At 37.8% G+C, this 20,573-nt stretch overlaps 2 protein-coding genes and 2 long non-coding RNA genes across 4 annotated transcripts; 1 reads left to right on the top strand and 3 right to left on the bottom strand.

Annotated features, from left to right (window-relative positions):
* Positions 1–325: 325 nt before the first annotated feature.
* Positions 326–2,608, bottom strand: LOC130732247 (uncharacterized). Its single transcript, XR_009016981.1, has 3 exons — positions 2,519–2,608; positions 1,684–1,719; positions 326–809 (listed from the first exon to the last, which is right to left on the bottom strand). It is a non-coding gene; the product is annotated as an uncharacterized LOC130732247 (long non-coding RNA).
* A 2,004-nt stretch (positions 2,609–4,612) lies between these two features.
* LOC130727962 (uncharacterized) lies at positions 4,613–8,230 on the bottom strand. The gene is made up of 5 exons (XM_057579276.1): positions 8,072–8,230; positions 7,763–7,862; positions 5,133–5,194; positions 4,983–5,041; positions 4,613–4,896 (listed from the first exon to the last, which is right to left on the bottom strand). Exons 2-5 carry the CDS (start codon positions 7,840–7,842, stop codon positions 4,882–4,884), a joined length of 216 nt encoding a protein of 71 aa, XP_057435259.1. The 5' UTR covers positions 7,843–7,862; positions 8,072–8,230; the 3' UTR covers positions 4,613–4,881.
* A 6,842-nt stretch (positions 8,231–15,072) lies between these two features.
* LOC130727959 (protein trichome birefringence-like 3) lies at positions 15,073–18,203 on the bottom strand. The gene is made up of 6 exons (XM_057579275.1): positions 18,023–18,203; positions 17,570–17,810; positions 17,154–17,325; positions 16,608–16,807; positions 16,323–16,481; positions 15,073–15,809 (listed from the first exon to the last, which is right to left on the bottom strand). The coding sequence occupies exons 1-6, from the start codon at positions 18,201–18,203 to the stop codon at positions 15,479–15,481; spliced, it is 1,284 nt and encodes a 427-aa protein (XP_057435258.1). The 3' UTR covers positions 15,073–15,478.
* LOC130727960 (uncharacterized) lies at positions 17,217–18,543 on the top strand. The gene is made up of 2 exons (XR_009015497.1): positions 17,217–17,354; positions 18,055–18,543. It is a non-coding gene; the product is annotated as an uncharacterized LOC130727960 (long non-coding RNA).
* Positions 18,544–20,573: the final 2,030 nt, after the last annotated feature.

Genomic DNA, 20,573 nt, shown 5'->3' with positions numbered 1-20,573 from the left:
TTGAAAAGTACGAGTTCAGGAACTCAGCGAGTCCAGCATCGGGAAAGATAACTACCTTATTGGCGCAATCAAGAAGAACATGATGGTGGGACAACCAATACATGCCTATGATCACATCCAATCCCTAGAGGGGTAAGCAGGTCAAGTTAGCTACAACGTTCTCTACCTAATACATGTTGTTCGATAATAACTAACTATGTATATACTTATATCAGATGTATAATTAACAATAACTAGCATAAGGTTATTCACTTACGAATAACCTTCAAAAATAATCTATATAAACAGTAATCAAGCACACTCTTCCTCCGATTGACACCCCATCAATCGGTCTCAGAGTTCAAACATCTTAAGCAGGCACTCTACCCAAAAGCTCTGGTTTTCTAGACCAAAGCTCTGATACCACAATTGTAACACCCCAATTTCTCAACTGAGGAGTCACATTAGTAACCTAACAAAGTCTAAGGACCAATCTGCAATCCCTAAAAACCAAGGGAATTTTTTTTCTGTAAAACAACTAAACACTTCGGCTAAAAGGTTGGAAACATACCATAACTTTATTTAGATAACTTGTTTCCCGATATACAGTAATAATAGTTTACAATACCATAAGTAAGGTTCAGAATAAACATGCGCACTTTAACAGTGGCGGAAGCAAGACTTTAATAACAGAGTTCTCATAAAGTAAAAGAGACTCCAACATAATCCACAAGAAGAGAAGCAAAGCTGCTTCTCATACCTCTACTCCACCGCTTACAACTCGATCTCCAACTCGAGTAGCTATGCCTCGGCGGAAGGATCTCCATCGCCTAATAGCGTTAAGCGCCCAAACAACAAGTAGCAAATAGAAAGGGTTAACTCCATGCAATTACCATGTATAAAAGAGAAAAATCATGCTGTTCGAATTTAATTACCTGACATGGTAAATAACTAGCAACATAACTCAACTCATATATCAACAACTTAAACATAAATTGGACTCAGATAATAATAACCTCAACAATGTAACATCAAATCAGATATCAATAAACCAATACGAAAATCCAACAACATAGGGTCAGGTGTTAGTTCCCTATAATGCAACTATATGCTGCTAACAAAATGGATCGATCAATATCGTCTCTCAAGACGGGACAATGATAGGACACACCTCCTCATCGCCACTTATAACGTCATACATGACGGGACAATCATAGGACACACCTCCTAATCGCCACTTAACGTCACACAAGACGGGACAATCATAGGACACACCTCCTGATCGCCACTTAGCATCTCGCAAGATGGGACAATCATAGGACAAACCTCCTAATTGCCACTTAGCGTCTCACAAGACGGGACAATGATAGGACACACCTCCTCATTGCCACTTAACGTCACACAAGACGGGACAATGATAGGACACACCTCCTCATCGCCACTTGACTCAAGCCCTATATGCCAAGTCAGACAACAACAAAGCCCAACCAAGGACCAATCCAAAGTAACCACATGTTCCATCCTCTAGGAAGCAGTAATGACAGAAACCAGTAAACGGCCGAAGCCTCTCAGAAAACATTTTCCAAATTCAGCATAATAATCATAATCATCTGCCAATCAATATAAACATCTTCATCTCAAACACAGGCAGTGCGATAAAAGCATGCAAGACTCAAAGACGCTCTAAAACCGAGTTACCCTTACCTTCGTGAGTAGAAGTTGGGCATGGAAATTGCGAACCTAGAACAAAGAAAACACAATCATCAACACAAGCTTCACTAGGAGCAACACGATCTACTAATACTAATCGAAATCGTAAAGAAAGCCTCTAAGCTTCAGAGTTCCTATTTAGGCACAAATTGACAACAGAGACTTCGTTCGCTAAAACGAGCATAACTCGAGCTACAGAACTCAGAATGACACGAAACCGGCGCCAAAATTTCGACAATTGAAAGAGCTACGCAATGGCTCAAGTCATAGAGACCCAAAAATTATTTTTGGACACGGTACCCAAGCAATTAGGTTTCGGCCACTATGGAAAATAGGGTTTTCGAACTTTTTCTTCGATCTAAATCAATTCACAAGGTAGTTTTAGGGTAAAACTAAGGCAAAGAAATTGTCGGAACAATTTTCGGACAATCGGGTCGAAATACGACTATCCAGGGGCATTTTGGTCCAAAATAAAGGCTCAAAACTTCAAAGTTATCAGTTCGGAAAACAAATTTGACAGCAACGATCCTCATGATATCCGTGACAACAAATCCTAAAGGCACGAAGTCAGATTAAGTCTTTTCGACAATAAAGTTTCGAAATGTGAGACAAAAAGAGTTTTGAGTCAATTTTTCAGATCCTGGACAACTGAATCGCAATCAGAGTTTACTGACAGAGGTTTTAGACTCAGGGGAACATAAGGAACATAACCCAAGCGAGAAATCAGAGAAATCGGACAATTTTAGAAAAAGCTCAAAACTTAGAGCACAGAAACGACTTCAGAAACTCAGCAGAAACAGAAATCAGAGGCAGGATTCATGATAGTTACCTCGATACCTAGAAGTAGGGACGAACTGCGCGAAGATTGGTCAAGTTTTCGCGGAAATCTCCTCCCCCCTTGCTCCCCACGAAATCAGCCACAAATGGAAAGAAAATGAGAGGATTTTGCTTTTTCGCGCTATTTATAGGCGGGTGAAATCGCGGGAAAATGAAAATTTCGCGATTCCGATTTTTGCAGCACGATCACCGAGAAATTCTAAGAGAGATTCTGGCGTCAGAATTCCAGAACTCAAAACAAATATCTAGGATTTGGGAAAAACGATATCGAAAAACTCAAAAGCGGTGTCGGTTAATCTGCCCCGAAAAACTACTTTTTGCTGTGATGCTCAAACGACAAAACTTCCAACTGAAGAAAGATTGGAAATGTCGAAACAAATCTGGCAACGCGGACGGAATCTTCGTTAGAAGTCCCGAATAGAAAAAGTCTTCATCCATTGCTCGAAAATAGGGTTTCGAAGCAAAGAAATTAGCGTCGGCGGACATCCGAAAAGTGAAACCTATCGTGCGTACAGTCCAGAGTTCCGAAATGAAACGCTGGTCGAAGGAAAAATAAAGAAAATCTTTAAATTTTCCAAGGATTCGAAATCTCACTTAAAACGTTGCTCTAAAGCGAAATTAGCCTATTCTGGACACGCTTGCCATAAGGCGGGTGTGCAGACGACTCGCTCTAATTCCTAAAATGACTACGCAACATTCCTCAAGCAATTCCTGAACTTTCTTCTTCATTAATCTTTCTCAAATATCAAACTCCTGTCACGCTTACACTGATTCTACGCGTGAGTCGGAAATTAGCTTGTTCTGAAAATCCAGGTCTTACAATGGGTACGGTAACAAAGTCAACATAGAGCTGACAAAAACCCAGCTACTATAGCAAAACCCTCCACCACTAAAACCCACAAGCACGCAAGCATGCTTGAACACCCAATCAACAATCTCTAATGTCAGCGACAGGTTCAACCGGATGGGATCCTATCAAGCCGCACGCCACCTGCAAAAGGAGAACTAACCCAGTCGTGCAAACCGAAGGTACCTGACAAAAGAAACCAACAAAACGTAGACAACAATGCCAACACTACGTCCAAACCACCTCCAGATCCAGATCCATATCTTCTGCAACAGTCCTCATGGAGAACACCCAAACCAAACCTTCAGGACGCAAAACCCAAAGACCGGAAAGTAACCGTAGCTTCAACAATTTTACGGAGATAAAAGAATGAGATCAACCACATGAACCAAACATCGCACCACACTCCACGGACACCACCCAACACAGCAACCACACCTCAAACACCACTTACTCTGTCGCCGTGACAACTCACTGAACCACAGATATGAACGAAGAGGTCGAGAGAGGCACATGAATGACTAGCTTGGGCGGCGAGAGCGGTGGATCGAGGAGGGTCCAAAGGTGTAAGTCGGAAGGTAAAGGGCATGGACACTAGCAACCCCTGCAACAGGAACAAAAACAGAGAGAAGCATGGAAGAAGCCCAACAGTGCTGACAAATGATAGCTGCAACAAGAATGACGACCGCTACCCAAACCACCCGCCTGCAGCCCCAATCTGCACACCAACCCGCAACCCCAATGACGAAGGCCACCGCGAGCACAGAACTGGCCAAAACAACGAGAAGGAGGTGAGCACAGATATGAGCATGAAGGAGCAAATCCAATGGCCATAGACGGAGAGGCAGGAACGCGAGCACAGATGAGAAAACTAAAGGAATGAACGACAGGAGGAGAAAGGAGAGGGGTAGCCGCCACCCTGCCGGTGCGGCGGCCACCCAAACGAACCAGGTCAAATGTCGAGACTCCAGAGAGAAATTAGAGAGAGGAAGTGTTGAGATCGACTAACATTTGACTTCAAAATATGATAGAACTTAAAAAGAAACCTGTAACACTTCATTACTTTATTGCCATACAGCTTGTCATAAATTGAAATGCTAGTGCATTTTTCAAGTTATTAACTACGCTCTGCATTGCTAAACCAAAACAACCACTCTAACTCATCCATTTTAAGATTACTCGCCTGAACCGTATATTCACCATAAAATTATTCACAGTAATCACGCGATTCACGTGGGATTCATTAGATGGCCGAGCATTTTTCCTATATTATTTGATTAATCTCAAACAAAGCAAATATATTCTGTGACACTACCATGAAATATCGCCAATATCCAAAGCTACTTCCGGTTCACCAAAAAACTGGAAGAAGCCATTACATCCCATGAGATACAACCAAAATCAATTACTTATGAATTTTACATAGATCAGGGCTTGTCTCCTTCAGCATATCTGGCAAACAGAATCAGGACTTCATTATCTTCACTCATGTAGCATGAATACCAAAGTCAGTGGTTCTTAGTCTGTGGAAACAACAAATGAAAAAGTTAAAATAGGATCATCACAGTGTTGCAGTAACTGATTTAATATATAATTGACAGCATACGACCTCAATATGCTTAGTTATGTCCTCGATCTGCTCAGCTAGCTCCTTCTTCTTTTGAGCAGCTGCCAGAATATGCAAAAGACAAGAGTAAAACTGATTTGTTCATAAAGTTGGTAGAATACTAAAAAATAATCATTTTGCCACTACTACTACCTTTGCTTGATATATCTTCAATTCTCTTTGATGTCCTCACTGCAAACCTCTGAAATGAAGGGCTGGGAAACCACCATGAAGCATTAATGAATCATGAAAGGATGTCGGTTAAGAAGCAAACAAGAATATTATTCAAACACAGGAAACACATTTCTAGTAACTTAATTGAATAATTCAAAAGCAGGAAAATCTGGGGCATGAACGCAACCATGTTAGAAAATCCATTGTACTGCTTGAATTTGGAATCAAAAAGGCAATGATTAAAGCAAATCATGGAGATTAGAAGCCTGTTTGATTGCTACTGAAATCATTTTTTCTTTCAAAAACCATAACTAAAAAGACTTTCCGGGTGTGTATTTTGTCTGATCGTTTTGAAAATGTCTTCCAAAGTACAATTTTTAGTAAGAAACTAAGGACACTTTATTTAACTCAACCTATTTCCATGGATTCTAGCCTTCAAAACCCCACCAATACTGTGTGCATCACCCAACATCCCCACTTCTATCCACCACTGCCACCTCAACTTATTGGTAACTACGCCTTTTGGCATTGCCAATGCATGCAGAGAAGGATATCTATGCCTTTTAAGAAGAGAGGGTGTTACTATTCTACATAAACAAAATGCAATGGAATGGAAAATGCCATTCTATGACATGGGGAGAATTGTTATCAAAGCAGAAGCCTACTAAAGGGAGATAGGCATGATATGCCACCAAAGAGAAATAAATCATTGTTGTGAAGAAGCTAAAACCTTTCAGAAGAAAGGGTGCATCCTAAAACTCTGAAAAGTTGTTTTCAAAACAATTTATCAAACAAGCTCTTTACCATTTTATTCTGAAAAATAATTCCATGGAAGAATTTTAGAAATAAGAAAACAAAAACAGGATCAATTAGGCCCTAGAACTTTAGAATGGGTTGACGACATACATACAAATAACGCGACTCAAATAAATACCTTCACACAAACATCACTCAGCACAAACACTTAACAAAAGAAGCAAATAATCACGATCAAGAACACAATTAATAGATCAATAAGCCTCCATTAAGTAGTTAATTCTATTAGATTCAGAGAATCTGAGAATGAGAGAAAGCAAACTGAATAGTATTGTATTATACATTGTATGAACTGAGAAGTGTATACATGTATATATAATTAATTAATTAATTATAATCAATTAAGTAAAACTGACTATGAGCTGGACCTAACTAACCATGAGCTGGCACTTAACTAACTATCTTACAGACTTAACATCTCTAACTATACATCACAACAGTGTACTCTAGATGCTCAGAAGTACACAAACAGCTCCTGTGCATATACTTACAAATTCTAGCAGTTGCAGCCATATCTGACTATCTGAGATAATTACAAGCCTATACAATCACCATTTACCAGAAAACAGGCAAGAGCCTAAAATTGATGATGTAACGCATCACATCATTAGACAAATTGAGAGAAGTTTGAGCTGGTTTTGAAAAAAGGGGGGAACTAAGCAGGAATGTTCATCTAATATAGTCAAAATTAGAGTAAAAAATTGACACAGTAAGACCCTAAAAGCAAAGATAAAAATATGTAAGCCTCAGTCCTTGGACTCTCCAACTAATGAGCAGATTGATTTAAAGATCTAAAACAGAACCAAGGCCAAACTGCAACTAAGACAAACGAGGCACAATTGAGACAAACCAAACCAAATTAAGACAACCCAGGCCAAACCAATTCAATGACCAACTGCAATTGAGACATAACCAGGGCCGTAGCTGTGTTTGACAAAACCAAGGCCAATGCACAGCCACAAAATTCCTACAATGCAAAATTACCAAACTGGTGCAAAATACAAGAGGACTAGATTGATGTGATGATAATAAAGGTTAGCAAGGAAACATGAGGCCTTCATGTTCCTGACAAGAGACTTTTAAAAATGCAATTGTGATAGCCCAATTTGTTGAGGATGACCAAAACAGAGAAAAATGAATGTTGAGAATAATAAAATTGTAATGATATGATATATCGGATGTAATTACAAAAGACAATGCACTAATCTTTTTTATTTTTATACTAAAACTAGACTCATATTTCTAGTTAAATAAGAAATCAAATCAATATGTGTAAGGAAATATACAAACTAACCACAAGAGATAATCTGTTACCCTATATCCTTCTAGGATACAATTAGACATTATATGGGGAGCTTTCATGAGGAAGCGCAGATATAATTAAATAAAGATTTCAACACTTGCGATTTTTCAAATCTTTCTTTCTCCTCTCCTTTGATTCCGGAATTCCCAAAAAAAGAGTAAACATGGAAAAATCAAACGCCAGCAACAGTCTTCGAATAAAATGTTTGCTCAAGTCAACACAAAAGCAAATGAAATATGAAAAATCCACATATAACCTAATTAGATTTCTAAAAACCATCACCGGAAAAACTAATATAAGAAAACTCAGGCCAATTATCATGAGTATAAACATGTTCATGCACCAAACTTGTCAAAATCCTTAAAGTCCCGCCCGGGAGACACTAAATTACTTAGAAATTTGAAGCACACTCCCTCAAAAAACCACAAGCATAAATAAAAATAGGTTTCAGAAAATAAAAAATAAAAATAAAAATAAAAGAAACAAGTACCTGTTGGCAAGACGATCGACAACCAATTCATTAACAACATAAGAGACAACCCTGTTGATGAAATTCCCACCACCAGCCATGTTTGTGTCTCAGCTTCAAACTGCAAATGATTCAAATAAGCAAAACCCTTAAACGTTGAAGACCAAAAATTCAATCTTTTCATAGAGTTATCGCTATTCCCTAAATTTAATTCCTTTTTTTCCGCGTTTTCTCAGGGAAAAATTCATACAGAAGATAAACAAAATTAGGGTTTCACAACAGAAATTCAGAGCAGAATTTAAAAGAAAAAATTGGATAAGAATGAGAAACCTTAATTAGAAGAAGGATTGGAGTGATGTGAGGAAGATTGAAGATGTTTACGGCGGTGAAGAGCGAAACGTTAGCGTTGAGGTTTGTTTCTCGTTGTTTATATGGGAAATGTTTTCTTGCTATAAAACACTGCTGGATTTAACTATTTTTTTCTTTTCTTCATGGAAAAAAATATGAGTTTTTTTTTTATTTTTGTTGTTGAATAATTCTTGCAATTTCAGTAGTATGGTTTTTTTTGGATGAGAAAACTCTCCTTGCTTAGTTAATCAGCCATCTAACTAAAGTTAAATAATTGAATTTTTTTTAGTATAATACACATAATTTTCTCTTTATCTTATTTTCATATAATCTTTTCTTATCTCTTTTTTTCTATTATATCACTCAAGAGACCTAAATGACCAAAAGGTTGGTAGAAACTTCAACAATGATATAACATACCTCATTTTTTAAACACTTTGTTTACACATATTTTTCTTTCTACCTCTCTCATCTTATCATCTATCACATCTCATACTTTCTCTCTTTTACTTTTTCTTTTCTTCTTAGCTCTCTCCTCATTCCATCTCTTCTACCTCAAAAAGAGGTGTGTATGTAACATTATTGTGACGAAGAGGCATCCAGAAACTAAAAGTAGGTCAAGAGAACTGAATAATGACTAAGAGGCCGATGACAACTTAAAGTGGGTTAAGAGACCAGAATGATTATGAGGCCAACTAAATCGAAAAGAAGGTCTAGAGACCTGAATGATCGAAAGGCCAACAGAAACTGAAACTAGGTTAAGAGACCTAAATTGCTTAAAATTAAAAAATTCCCGAGTCAAACTATTCTTATATTTTCCTTTTTCAATTTTCTTTAAGTGTGAAAATAATGCGATGATTCAACAATTATTTTATATGAAAAATACTTAAATGAAGCCACATTCAAGCTCCTTATTTATTTTCTCTTGCTCCTTCAACCCTCTTTCTTTTCTCTCTTTAATTCATTTTTCTTTTCTCCCCTCCTCTTTTGTTTCGTATTTTCTCTTTTTTTTTTTTTCATAAGCCAAAAAATTGCATTCAACTTACCACAAGGGGTGCTAACTCAAATACAATGAACAATGGACTAGATAAAAGACTAGAACCATCAAGAAAGTCAGAAAAAGTATGCTCCATGTAGTAGGGAAGGAAAACAGCAGCTATGGAATCAATTGCTCGAGCTAAAGTTGAACAGTGGGTTTGACATGTGGTGTCTATTAGGGGACTTCAATGCAGTGAGATCGGCAGAGGAAAGGAGAGGGATTGGGGCTGAATCACAAGGACATAGAGTGGAAACTGAAGATTTCAATGCATTTATAGAAAGTATGGAGCTCGTGGATCTGCCATTAGTTGGTAGAAAATTCACATGGATACGTCCAAATGGTCAGCAAATGAGCAGGCTTGATAGAATTGTCTTCTCTGTTGATTTGATGAATTCACAGCCTGGGTATGTGCAGGAGGTTTTGGATAGGAATATATCCGACCATTGTCCGTTACTTCTTCGAAGGCATTTGGTGAATTGGGGCCCGAAGCCCTTTCGGGTACTTGATTGCTGGTTTTCAGATTGCAGATTTTCAAATGTGGTGAAGGGTATTTGGAATGGGTCTCAGGTGGATGGGTGGGGGAGCCTATGCAATGAAGGAAAAATTAAAACACTTGAAACTTGGCCTAAAGATGTGGAATAAGGAATCTTTTGGGGATCTGAATGTGAAAAAGAAGGAGATTACAGCGAAACTGAATGAATTAGAAATCAGAGCTGAAGCGTCACTTCTTCAAGAGCATGAGCTCTTGGCTTGGAAAGATTTACAGTCAGATTTCTGGTTAGTATCCAAACAGTTTGAGTCTTTATCTCGTCAGAAGTCTAGAATTAATTGGGTGCGCGAGGGGGATGCGAACACCAAATATTTTCATGCAATGATGAACTATAGGCGGAAGGTAAATAATCTGTTAGGGCTGTCTGTGAATGGAGAATGGATCGAAAACCCTGATCTGGTGAAGCAAGAAGTGCAGGATTTTTTCACTAGAAAATTTAGGGATAGGGATGAGCCTTGGGCTTCCCCTAAATTGGACGGTGTCCCATTTAAATCACTTTCTGAGCTGAAAGCGGGTCTTCTTGAGCAGGAATTCTCAATGGAGGAATTAAAAGAGGCTGTATGGGCATGTGGCGGAGATAAAAGTCCGGGTCCGAACGGGATGAATTTTAAATTTATTAAGAATTTCTGGGAACTGATAAAGGAGGATTTTAAGCGTTTGGCAGATGAGTTTCATGAACATGGGGTTTGGCCAAGGGGTACTAATGCATCCTTTTTGGCCTTAATTCCGAAGGTGGACTCTCCTATGGGGTTAGGTGATTATCGCCCTATTTCTCTGGTGAATTGTATGTATAAGGTGATATCAAAGATGCTATCTATGAGATTGAAAGGGGTGCTGCCAGAGTTACTTGATGAATGTCAGTTTGCGTTTGTGGGGGGAAAAACATGCTAGATAGTGTTCTTATCGCGAATGAAGTTGTCCATGAGGCGAAAAGGAAGAGGTTGCCCACTTTCATTCTGAAAATTGATTATGAAAAGGCCTACGATTCTGTAAAATGGGATTTCTTGGTGTATATGCTTCGGAGGATGAGATTTGGTACGAAGTGGATTAAGTGGATAGTGGGTTGTTTAAAGTCGGCCTCGATCTCAGTATTAGTGAATGGAAGTCCAACCGGCGAGTTTCAAATGGAAAAGGGCCTCCGCCAAGGGGATCCGTTGGCACCCTTCCTATTTTTGATAGTCGCGGAGGGTCTAAGCGGGCTCATGAGGCAAGCTACACAGCAAAGGTTGTTTAATGGTTTCAAGTTCGGTGCTGATCCGGATATTGAAATTTCACTACTACAGTTCGCCGATGATACGCTATTTTTTGGGGTAGCGTCGATGCAGAATATGTTTACTATAAAAAGCATTCTTCGATGCTTTGAGATGATAGCTGGGCTGAAAGTGAATGTATCAAAGAGCAGGGTTACAGGAATTGAAACAGCTGGCAGTGTTATTAACAGTTTGGCTTCATTGCTCCATTGCAGATTAATGACTTTACCTGTTACTTATTTGGGAATGCCAGTGGGGGGCAATCCGGGAAGACTGAATTTTTGGGACCCTGTGATTGTGAGAATTAAGAAAAGGTTATCGAAATGGAAACAAAAATCGCTGTCATTCGGAGGTAGGCTATGTTTATTAAAATCTGTTTTGACCTCTTTGCCTCTCTTCTTTCTCTCGTTCTTCAAGATGCCTCAGGGGGTTGAGGCGAAATGCTCCAGTATATTTAGAGGCTTTTTATGGGGAGGGGTAGATGAGAGCCACAAAATTCACTGGATAAAATGGGCTAGTGTATGTAGGCCAAAGGGGGAAGGTGGTTTGGGGGTGAAGGACATTCGATTATTTAATCAAGCCTTAGTTAGCAAGTGGAGATGGAGAATGTTGCAGGAAGAGGGTAGTATTTGGTGTCGTATCCTTCGGAGCAAATATAATGGAGCAGTGAAACAAGGGGATTCTAGGTGGTGGAAAGATTTGAACGCTTTGTGTATGGGACCAGATCATGGGTGTTGGTTTAATAATGTCATATGTAAGAGGATTGGGGATGGCGGGGATACCAGTTTCTGGAATGAAGATTGGACAAGACGAGGGGCGCTGAAAGTTTTATTCCCAAGATTGTTTCGAATTTCTTCTCAGCAAGGTGCAAGCATCAAGGATGTCGGAAAATGGGAAGAGGGCAGTTGGGTTTGGTCACTAGAATGGTCCAGAGAACTGTTGGATAGGGAGAGGGATAGTGTGGAAAATTTAGTGAGATCATTGAGGGGATTTTCTCTAGTGGAGGGTAGGAGGGATAGATGGGTTTGGACCAAAGAGGCTTCAGGAGATTACACTGTCAGTTCAGCGTATGAATGTTTACAGGGTGATTATGCTGTGTCGGAATTGGAAGCTATAACGTTTAAAAGGCTGTGGTCAGTCAAGGCTCCATCAAATGCTATCTCACTGGCATGGAAGATACTACTACAGCGAATTCAAACAAAAGATGAGTTAGCAAAGAGGAGGGCTCTTCCAGTGGGGATTGGTTTAGAGTGTCTATTATGTGGGGATCATGAGGAGTCATGCTTACACTTGTTTCTTGAATGTAGATTTGCGTGGGGTGTCTGGATGAGAATTCTGAATTGGTTGGGGATTTCTACGGCACTACCAAACAGCTTGGTGGATTTTTTTATCCAATTTGGTTCGAATATTGCCTCTAGCTCGAAGTCACGAAAAAATATTGCTGCAATTTGGATTGCTACTGTGTGTGCTCTTTGGTATGCTAGGAATAAAATGGCATTCAAGGGGGAGTTATTGGAAGCGGGAGAAATTGTTGATTTGATCCAATACAAGGTTTGGCTGTGGAATAAAGCTAATTATCCTGCCTTTGTTTATTCTGTATTTGAATGGCTGCAGAATCCGTGGGAATGTATTTCTTTAACTTGAGGTAGATTGATTGTCTAATGACAGTAGGGTATGCTATAGGGCTGATCATGTGTCATTAGTTTTGGGAGCTGTTAACTTATAGGGTGTAATTTGATTGTTGTATGACAAAGGGAGTAGAGTAATTTTTTGCAGGTTTACTGATGGTGCTGCTTACCTTGGCTGATTAATTGGATTTGGTGGCTGTCCTTCTTATCTCGTGTATGACTACGGTATTATGCTGGGGATGCTAAAGCTATTCTTCTCATTATGGTTTGGTGATTACAAGAGAGGTATGTTATCAGGAATTTTATTTGGAGGTGTATTTTCTGAAAGAAGCTTTGAAGTTGCAACATGAAAACCCAAAGTGAGTAATGAATTCTGCATTGGAGGTAGGAACTGAATTGGTTGCAAGGCTTGGCAGATTGGTTTGGGGTGGGTATTAGAATTCTTTGTAAGCTTCCTTGAAAATACCCTCTTGTCTTCTCAAAATTGGTACTCTTTTTCCTTGCTAGGTTTTCCCAAGGGGGTTTTATCCTAGTAAGGTTTTAATGAGGCCTGTTTTGTTAAGTTTATTTTCAAGGAGGCATTAGGTGGGGTAGTTTTGTCATATTTAGGTTCTTTGTTTTTGTACTTGTTAGCTCTTAGATTGTCTATTTCTTCTTCTTCTCTCTATTTGTATTGGGTTGAAGTACCCCTTGTACTTCTATTCAATATAATTCATATTGCCTATCAAAAAAAAAATGAGGCATTGATAACACAAAACAGTCTCTCTTTTTCCTTATTCTTTATTTCTTTCTTTCCTTTTTTCTCCTCTTATTCACTCATTTATTTCTTTTTTTCTTCTCTCGTGTCTCTCTATTTTTCGTTCTAATCTCTTCTCATTTCTCATTTTTCTTTCTTTTTTCTCTCCTAGCTTTCTTTAATTTTTCTGATTCTCTTTCCTTTTTCTTTCTATTTGGTTCCTCTTTTCTTCCTTTTCTCTCTTCTCTTTAATTTTTTTTTAGTGTGAATTGGATTATATCAAAGAATTTTATCAAAAAAATTAAGTATAATCTTTGTGATCAATGATAGTGATCAGACAAGTCCAATCAAATCTCCAAATAACAGAATTCGTGGAAGGGATGTGGTAGGATGCTGGTGGTGAGCGACGCTCTAGAGGTAGTTGACAGCACTCTAGTGGTTGCTTAGACGTTAGCACTCCGAAGCGAAAGTTAGGAAAGTGTAAACTCATAGGGGAAAATGTAAAGGAGATAAGTTACCTTGGAAGGGAATGTGACCCTCTTTATATAGTTTGGCTCGCACCCTCCTCGTACGAGGTTTCAGCCTTGGGTACGAGGTTGTTGGGCACCTCTCTTTTTCTGGTGGATGAAAAACTGGCCATCTCGTGGATGTCATTGGATCACTTTGACTTTGACTCAATCCTACGCCTTTGTAGGCTCTTGTGTGTGGCAGGTCTTCTTGAGGATCGAGGTTACAGCTGAGTGTTGAGATCTGATTTTTGATGGGATGGGGTTCTAGGGTTAGGGCAGATCGTGAGACAATTAGGTTAACACCCGCTCTAAGGGGTTAGACCACAAGTTAGTTTCTATTAAGTCTTTGGATCGTATTCTTGTCCTGGAGGGTCTTGCTAGTCCATTACCAAGACTAGCTAGGACTAGTACCAATCATAGACGAGGTCTCGATTGGAGGGGTTATTAGTCCGTTACTAGGACTGACCAAGACTAGTAGCTATTATAGATGAGGTAGGGGTTACTAATCCATTACTAGGATTGACTAGGACTAGCGGCTACTATAGACGAGATAGGGGGTTACTAGTCCATTACTAGGATTGACTAGGACTAGTAGTTTCTATAGACGAGTTAGGGTGGTTACTAGTCCATTAAGATTGGCTAGTACTAGTAGCTGCTATAGACGAGTTATCATTCGGAAAGAGCCACTAGTCCATTCCCAAAACAATAGTCCGCCAGCTCTGCCATTGACATAATCGTTGGCATGAGCTTGAATGGAAGTAGAGTGCGAGTTATCTTCGATTGAGGTTTGTGGCTACTAGTTTGTTACTAGGAGCGGTACGAGTAGGACTAGTAACTATCATGGACAAGGCACCGTTTGAGGGGGTCGCTAGTCTGTCCCTAGTACAGTAGTCTCTCAGCTCTACCATTGACATAATCATTGACATGAGCTTGAGTGGAAGTGAGTTGCCTTCGCTTGAGGTCTTTGGTTATTAGTCTGCTAGTAGGACTGGCTAGGATTAGTAACGATCGTGGATGGTGCACTGTTTGTGGGGGTTACTAGTCCATCCCCAGAATAGATAGTCTGCTGCAAATGGAATGGTTATTTCCTTAAGATTGTCATTTTAATTCATTGTCCATCAAGTTCTCTAAGAGCGATCCTGGTGTCTTGACAACCTGTACTGCATTATCTTGCACTTTACTTTGACAAACACCAAAGACAGTACGGTTGTCAGGTGTCGAGGCAAATGGTGAAGAGAGTGAGGGCAGTAGTACCTCCATCTGACCAAATGTTTGATCCACAAAATGATTTTGATAAGATAGTTAAGAAGTACAACTGATCCTTATCTTTAGTCTAACAAGAAAAGAGCATGAAATCGGCACTGCTGATTTTTTATTGAATTTTTCAAAACAACTTATAGTCATAAGTCATGATATATATGGGTCTTCCTTTTGGCTCCCAGAAAAATTGCTGTGTATGTCTCAATGTGACACTGAAAATGTAACCCTTTTTCGGTGCTCTGATGGAGTCTCAATGCTCATCGGATATTTGATAATTTGGCGCTTTTTGTCTTCAGGAATCTGCAAATAGGGATCCATGATGGATGCTGATGCATGTATATTTTTACCACACAAATAGCACTGAAAGATTGAATGTACATAAAGTCATAAAAACATTGATCTTTATGCAAGATATTGTTATAACATTGCCAAAAATATTTGATTCCATGTATCTGGAACTCCAGGCAAACACCAGTGTATGCAATCTGCATTTTGTGGATCAGTTCTTTCCTCTTCAGTTAACAATTTCCCTCCAGTTTCAGTGTAAACAGAGGAATGGCCATCAATTCTGTACTCTGATATCTGTGTTATGTTGATAACAGTCACTGGAACTTTCATTTTTTTCACCACTTTGGCCACCACACTCATTATGCGCTTATCAGAACCAGTTCCCCAGTGATTCTTTTTCCTCACTGGCTTTGTCTCGTTGAAGCATTTCACATTTTCCATGTTGCCCCAGTCTTGACTTCTGAGAAACAAGATATTTGAGTTGTTAGAAAAACATTTTAGTGTTTTACTCTCAATTTCAACAATTTCCCTTTCAAAATTTTCTAAAGTCACTGTAGTCATAGCTTAGCTTAGTACACGTCATAACAAAATTGGATGGTGAATTTAAAATGACAATCATACACATAAAATTAATTTCTTTAAATTTGAACTGTTAGGGCACGAAATCCAAATCCATATCCCAAAAGCTTTAGATCAAGGCACATTATTAATGGGTTTTCTCTTGCAAGTATAATACAAAGGCCCACATGCTTTATATTAAAATTTAACTATTTATTAGAATAGTGAGGCAACAATGATTGAATTCCAGATCACTTAATTATAAAGGCTTTGAGAGCAAGTTACAAGCTAAGTTATTAATTGAATAAACATTAATGAAGTTTTTTTTTTTTAAATTTCAAAAGTGTTTAAAGCTAAAAACTACTTAGCTTATAGCATAAGTTGCTATTTAAAGTTTTTCTAAGAGAGAAGAGACCTTGTGTGTGTAGGTGACATAGTTGTGAAGAAGACTCTGGTTTTGTTTGGATTGATAGTTGAGTCAACCCAATTGGCCCATGTTTTCAAAGCTAACTTGTAAGCAATTGGTGTGTCAAATTCTTCATACCCTGCTTCTCCATTGGCGAATGATCCCCATCTGAAATTGTTAAACTAGATGTTAGAAACCATTTTCTTTCTTTTGGTCAACTGCAACCAAAGATTAATGACAGATTAAGCAGATTTAGTGAGTAATTTAAATCAGATTAGTTCAGAGGAAGCTTACAATGATTTGATCCTGAGACCACTCATCCACCATACATAGGTATTGAAAACAAGGATATCTACTCCAGTCCAGTTTTTGGCGCGCTCGGCGATGGCATCAACTTTGATTATTCTTTTCTTTTGATCTCCAATGATATTGATGTCAGTGTTGGATTCAACCAGGTATGGTGCCCAATAGAATTCTATAGTAGCATTGTATTCCTATGGAAGCACAGACACAAAAAAGAATTAGCCTGAATTTTCAAGTTTGAGTAGCTTGATTTCCAAGAGTTAGTAGTATGATCTATTCAGAAGAATTCCTAATAGTAAGACCTTTTATTGTATTTGTGTCAAGTACATGATTGAATCAATGTTCAAAAATCTTCCAACAATTGATCCTAAAGCCAAAGTCAATTTTGGAGGAAAATTGCAGTAAGTAGCTTTTTAGTTTCAGAATCGATTCTGAAGAAAGATAAGTTGATCTAGCTCTGAGAAGCAGAAGAGGTTTTGACTAAGTTAATAAATTATTGAGTATACATATTTGACCATCAATTGTATGTATCAATACCTTTACTTTGAAGACTGAATGAACCCGCCCTCGTTTCATAGATTTCTGCTTTTGAGGTATGATCCATTCTACCAAGCAGACAAAAGATTCCCACTGGTTTCTTTGCAGTGAATCTCCTACAAATAACAGCCTTTTCCCTTGAAGCTTTTGGAGGGCAAGCTCTGGATTGAAACTACAAAGGAATAATGTGTGTAATATCAGGTAAACATGTATATCTATGACCAAAATGTTGGAGATACATAAAATAAGTACAGCAGTCAAAGATGATATGTTAGAGTTTGATAGTGTGTTTGGGTCTGCTTGTCTTTCATCAGAATCAATTCCTGGTTTCTGACACCTAGGAGCTTTCTTCTCATTATTGATTTTGGCTTTAGAGTCAATTTTAGAAGAATTTTCAAAAATGCGTTAAAACTTACTTGGGCAAGGTACAATCTTCTGGCTGCCACTCCCAGTGGCGATAGTCAGAATCTGTTCTCCCATTATTGACACAAGAAAACTGTCTATCTACATAAGGGCAGCTTGTGTCAGAGTAAAGAGGCTCTATTGATTTGTTATACACCCATTTCCCATTGGCAACATTGCACTCCTCTGGGTCAAAATCAAACCTGTCATCAATCCATGATGCATTTGCAATCTCCTTATCTACTCTTTTATCACCTGTTAGGACAATCATGGCATGATCATTGCATTAGAATCAAATTTGCAAGAAGAAAGCAGATGAGATGAGGTGAGATGGTTTCTATGTTAGGATTAGCATATTTTTCCTCGGAATCAATTCTGACACCCACAAGCTACTCACATAAGCTTCTCAGTAGAATTCATTTTGACTTGAGAATAAATTGTAGAAGGATTTCCAAATATGCACTTACTGGATTTTGGTTTGGTGTTTTTTCTTGGACAGGTTTTGAACTTAAAAATTGACTTGGAAGAGAGGAAACTGAGTCTCTCTGCATACAAGACAGCTATGAAGAAAAGAACACAGAGAGTGGTGATAATGATGGGCAGAGGAAGCTTTCCTCTGAGAGGCTTCATTATTCCTGAAGGGATCATGAGGAAAGGGATGAGAGAAGAAGCTTAAAGGTGTGAAGAGAGAGAATGAATTAATGAAAAGCACAACAGAATGATGAGGACATTGTAGAAAGAGTTTAGAGGGGAAGGTTTTATTGCATTTTTGAGTAGGAGTGAAGTTAAAGCATTTTATGTTTTGTTCATGTTAAAAAAATGCAAAAGGGTACTGGAGGTTAAGGAATGAGTTGAGAGGCTAACATCTTTGTCCATGTAGAGTAAGCTATGAATTTGGCCAACCAATCATGCTTTCTAGTTCTTACATATACGTAGATGATGTAGTATATTCATCAGGTGGGAAATATACTATTGGAAGGTTTGTTAAGTCTCTCTCTCTCTCTCTCTAGCTCTCTCTCTCTCTCTCCTATGACTTTTGTTGAATATTCCACAGATGTTTCCATCAAACTGAATTGTGTCTTACACCACTTTTTGCCACTACTGTTGGGTATACTGGATTAAGTAATGAGCCAATGACAGTGTATGGCTCACACATGACAGATCAATTGTGCAGGAGTTGAATGAATCTCCTAGTAGTATTGTAATGTGCACAATCTGCACTACAATGTACTGGGGTGAAATTTTCAGGATTCATGTAATTGGCAATTTGAGTTGGAGTAAAACTAGTTTCCTTATGATAAAAAAACTAGTTTCCTTTAAAATTTTGAGTTTATTTAAGTATTAAAATGGAAATCTGATAAAGGGTAATTCTATGGAAGTTTTGAAGAGTTAATTCTAAAAATGTATACTATCCATTACTGACATCATTGGGTATTTGTGTTAAATTATACACCTGATGATTTTCTATAATTGTCCATGCTAGCATTATAGTCTTTTGAAAATAATCTTCAACACACTTCACGAGATTGATTTATTTTTTGAGAAATTAACACATTTTTAAAAAGTGAGACAAATGTATTGATTTTTTAATAAACAAACCAATCACATATTAAGAGCGTTCAAAAATACGTTTAAAAGAGTACGTTATTAGCGTTTCTCGTTGCATTTGAAAGAAAAATAAGTTCAATAATTGAATGTTACTTTATAAAAAGTCAAGATTGTAAAGAGGACAAGTCACATTTGGATGTGGTTTGGTTAACCAAACCAACATTCATTTTATAACCAGTTTAGAATTTGGTTTTAAGAACCAAATAACTTTAAAAAAATGGTTATGGTTAGGAACCAATTTTAAAAGCGGTCATATGGTTAAAAACCAGTTTCATAATCGGTTATTAATATTCTATGAATAGTTTTCAAAATACATAAATGATTTTAAATAGATAATAGTTGAAAAAAAACATTTAGTGAATCACCTTTTTTGACATTGTGAATCATTTTTAATAAAACATGTTGATAATAAAACGATTGTATATCTCAACAAATATATTTCCCAGAATTGTGAACCCAAGTTGGGTGTTATGCAAGCCCTTCTCTATGACACAGATTGAAGTCCTGCAATTCAGTTCTTTTTCATTGTCACAATGTACATCTGTAATTTATGCAAGGTTTTACCATTATCTAGAAGGACGTGATAGATTCCTATATGTTCTTATTTCATTACTCAATTTTTCCTTTTCTTTCTGACAGCAACAATTAGTTGCATGAAGAACTTTGTTTCCTTCTTTATTCCTGTATTTGTCTTTTGTGTGTTTAGAAGAATCTTCTCTCCTTTATGGCATTCTCTTTCTCCCAAATCATTTGCAAGCAAATTTCGGACGTCAATAGAAACAAGAAAATGTGGGTAGAAAAGGCCTTGTCAGTTTTCTTTTTGGGTGGAAATTGCTATTGCTATTTATATTAAGCCTTGAAGTGTTATCTGATTTCTTAAGAACTTTACCTTATGCAAACATGGAAAAAGAGATGGTTTAAATGTAATTCTTTTGAGCCTTAGAGAAAGAAGGGAAAAAGAAACTTAGACAAAAGGTGACTTATTAATTGAGCCAATTTAACATGAAGTGAGAAACAAATTTAAAAGGGTAATAAAAGAAAGCAGAAAAGAAGTAGGTAATAAAATCACAGAAGTTTCTTAATAAGAAGTAGCTGGTTAAAGGTTGAATTGCATAGGTAGATGAGATACACGGTTTGAATGTACTTGAAACTTAACATGAGAGGAAAACTTGGGTGAGTTTAATTGTATTAGAATAGGATTTTGTTTCTATACATGATTTAGTGAATTGCCAAATAACTTTTTTAAGACAATTCTTTACTTTGGGGAATGAATGACAATTAATTTACTATCTGAAAATGATAACCAATTAACATATTCAGAATATTTCTGTTAAGAAATTTCTACAACTAATGATATACTTGTTTCTTTCAGTTGTTACATAATACACTACATAATGCCCAATACAACAC

The sequence above is a fragment of the Lotus japonicus genome, chromosome 1 (genome assembly GCF_012489685.1).
Source record: "Lotus japonicus ecotype B-129 chromosome 1, LjGifu_v1.2".
Lineage (NCBI taxonomy): Eukaryota > Viridiplantae > Streptophyta > Magnoliopsida > Fabales > Fabaceae > Lotus > Lotus japonicus.
The sequence above is the reverse complement of the archived record's forward strand: the minus strand, read 5'-3'. Positions and strand labels throughout refer to the sequence as shown.

What these genes read in the sequence shown, in the direction of transcription:
- LOC130727962 (XM_057579276.1), bottom strand. Translation starts at nt 7,842, where the DNA reads ATGGCTGGTGGTGGGAATTTCATCAACAGGGTTGTCTCTTATGTTGTT. An exon ending in GTCGATCGTCTTGCCAACAG is followed by an intron (nt 5,195 to 7,762) that starts GTACTTGTTTCT and finishes GTGGTTTCCCAG; the next exon opens with CCCTTCATTTCAGAGGTTTG. An exon ending in TGAAGATATATCAAGCAAAG is followed by an intron (nt 5,042 to 5,132) that starts GTAGTAGTAGTG and finishes ATATTCTGGCAG; the next exon opens with CTGCTCAAAAGAAGAAGGAG.
- LOC130727959 (XM_057579275.1), bottom strand. Translation starts at nt 18,203, where the DNA reads ATGATCCCTTCAGGAATAATGAAGCCTCTCAGAGGAAAGCTTCCTCTG. An exon ending in GAAGATTGTACCTTGCCCAA is followed by an intron (nt 17,326 to 17,569) that starts GTAAGTTTTAAC and finishes ATTCCTTTGTAG; the next exon opens with TTTCAATCCAGAGCTTGCCC. An exon ending in GGTCTCAGGATCAAATCATT is followed by an intron (nt 16,482 to 16,607) that starts GTAAGCTTCCTC and finishes TAACAATTTCAG; the next exon opens with ATGGGGATCATTCGCCAATG.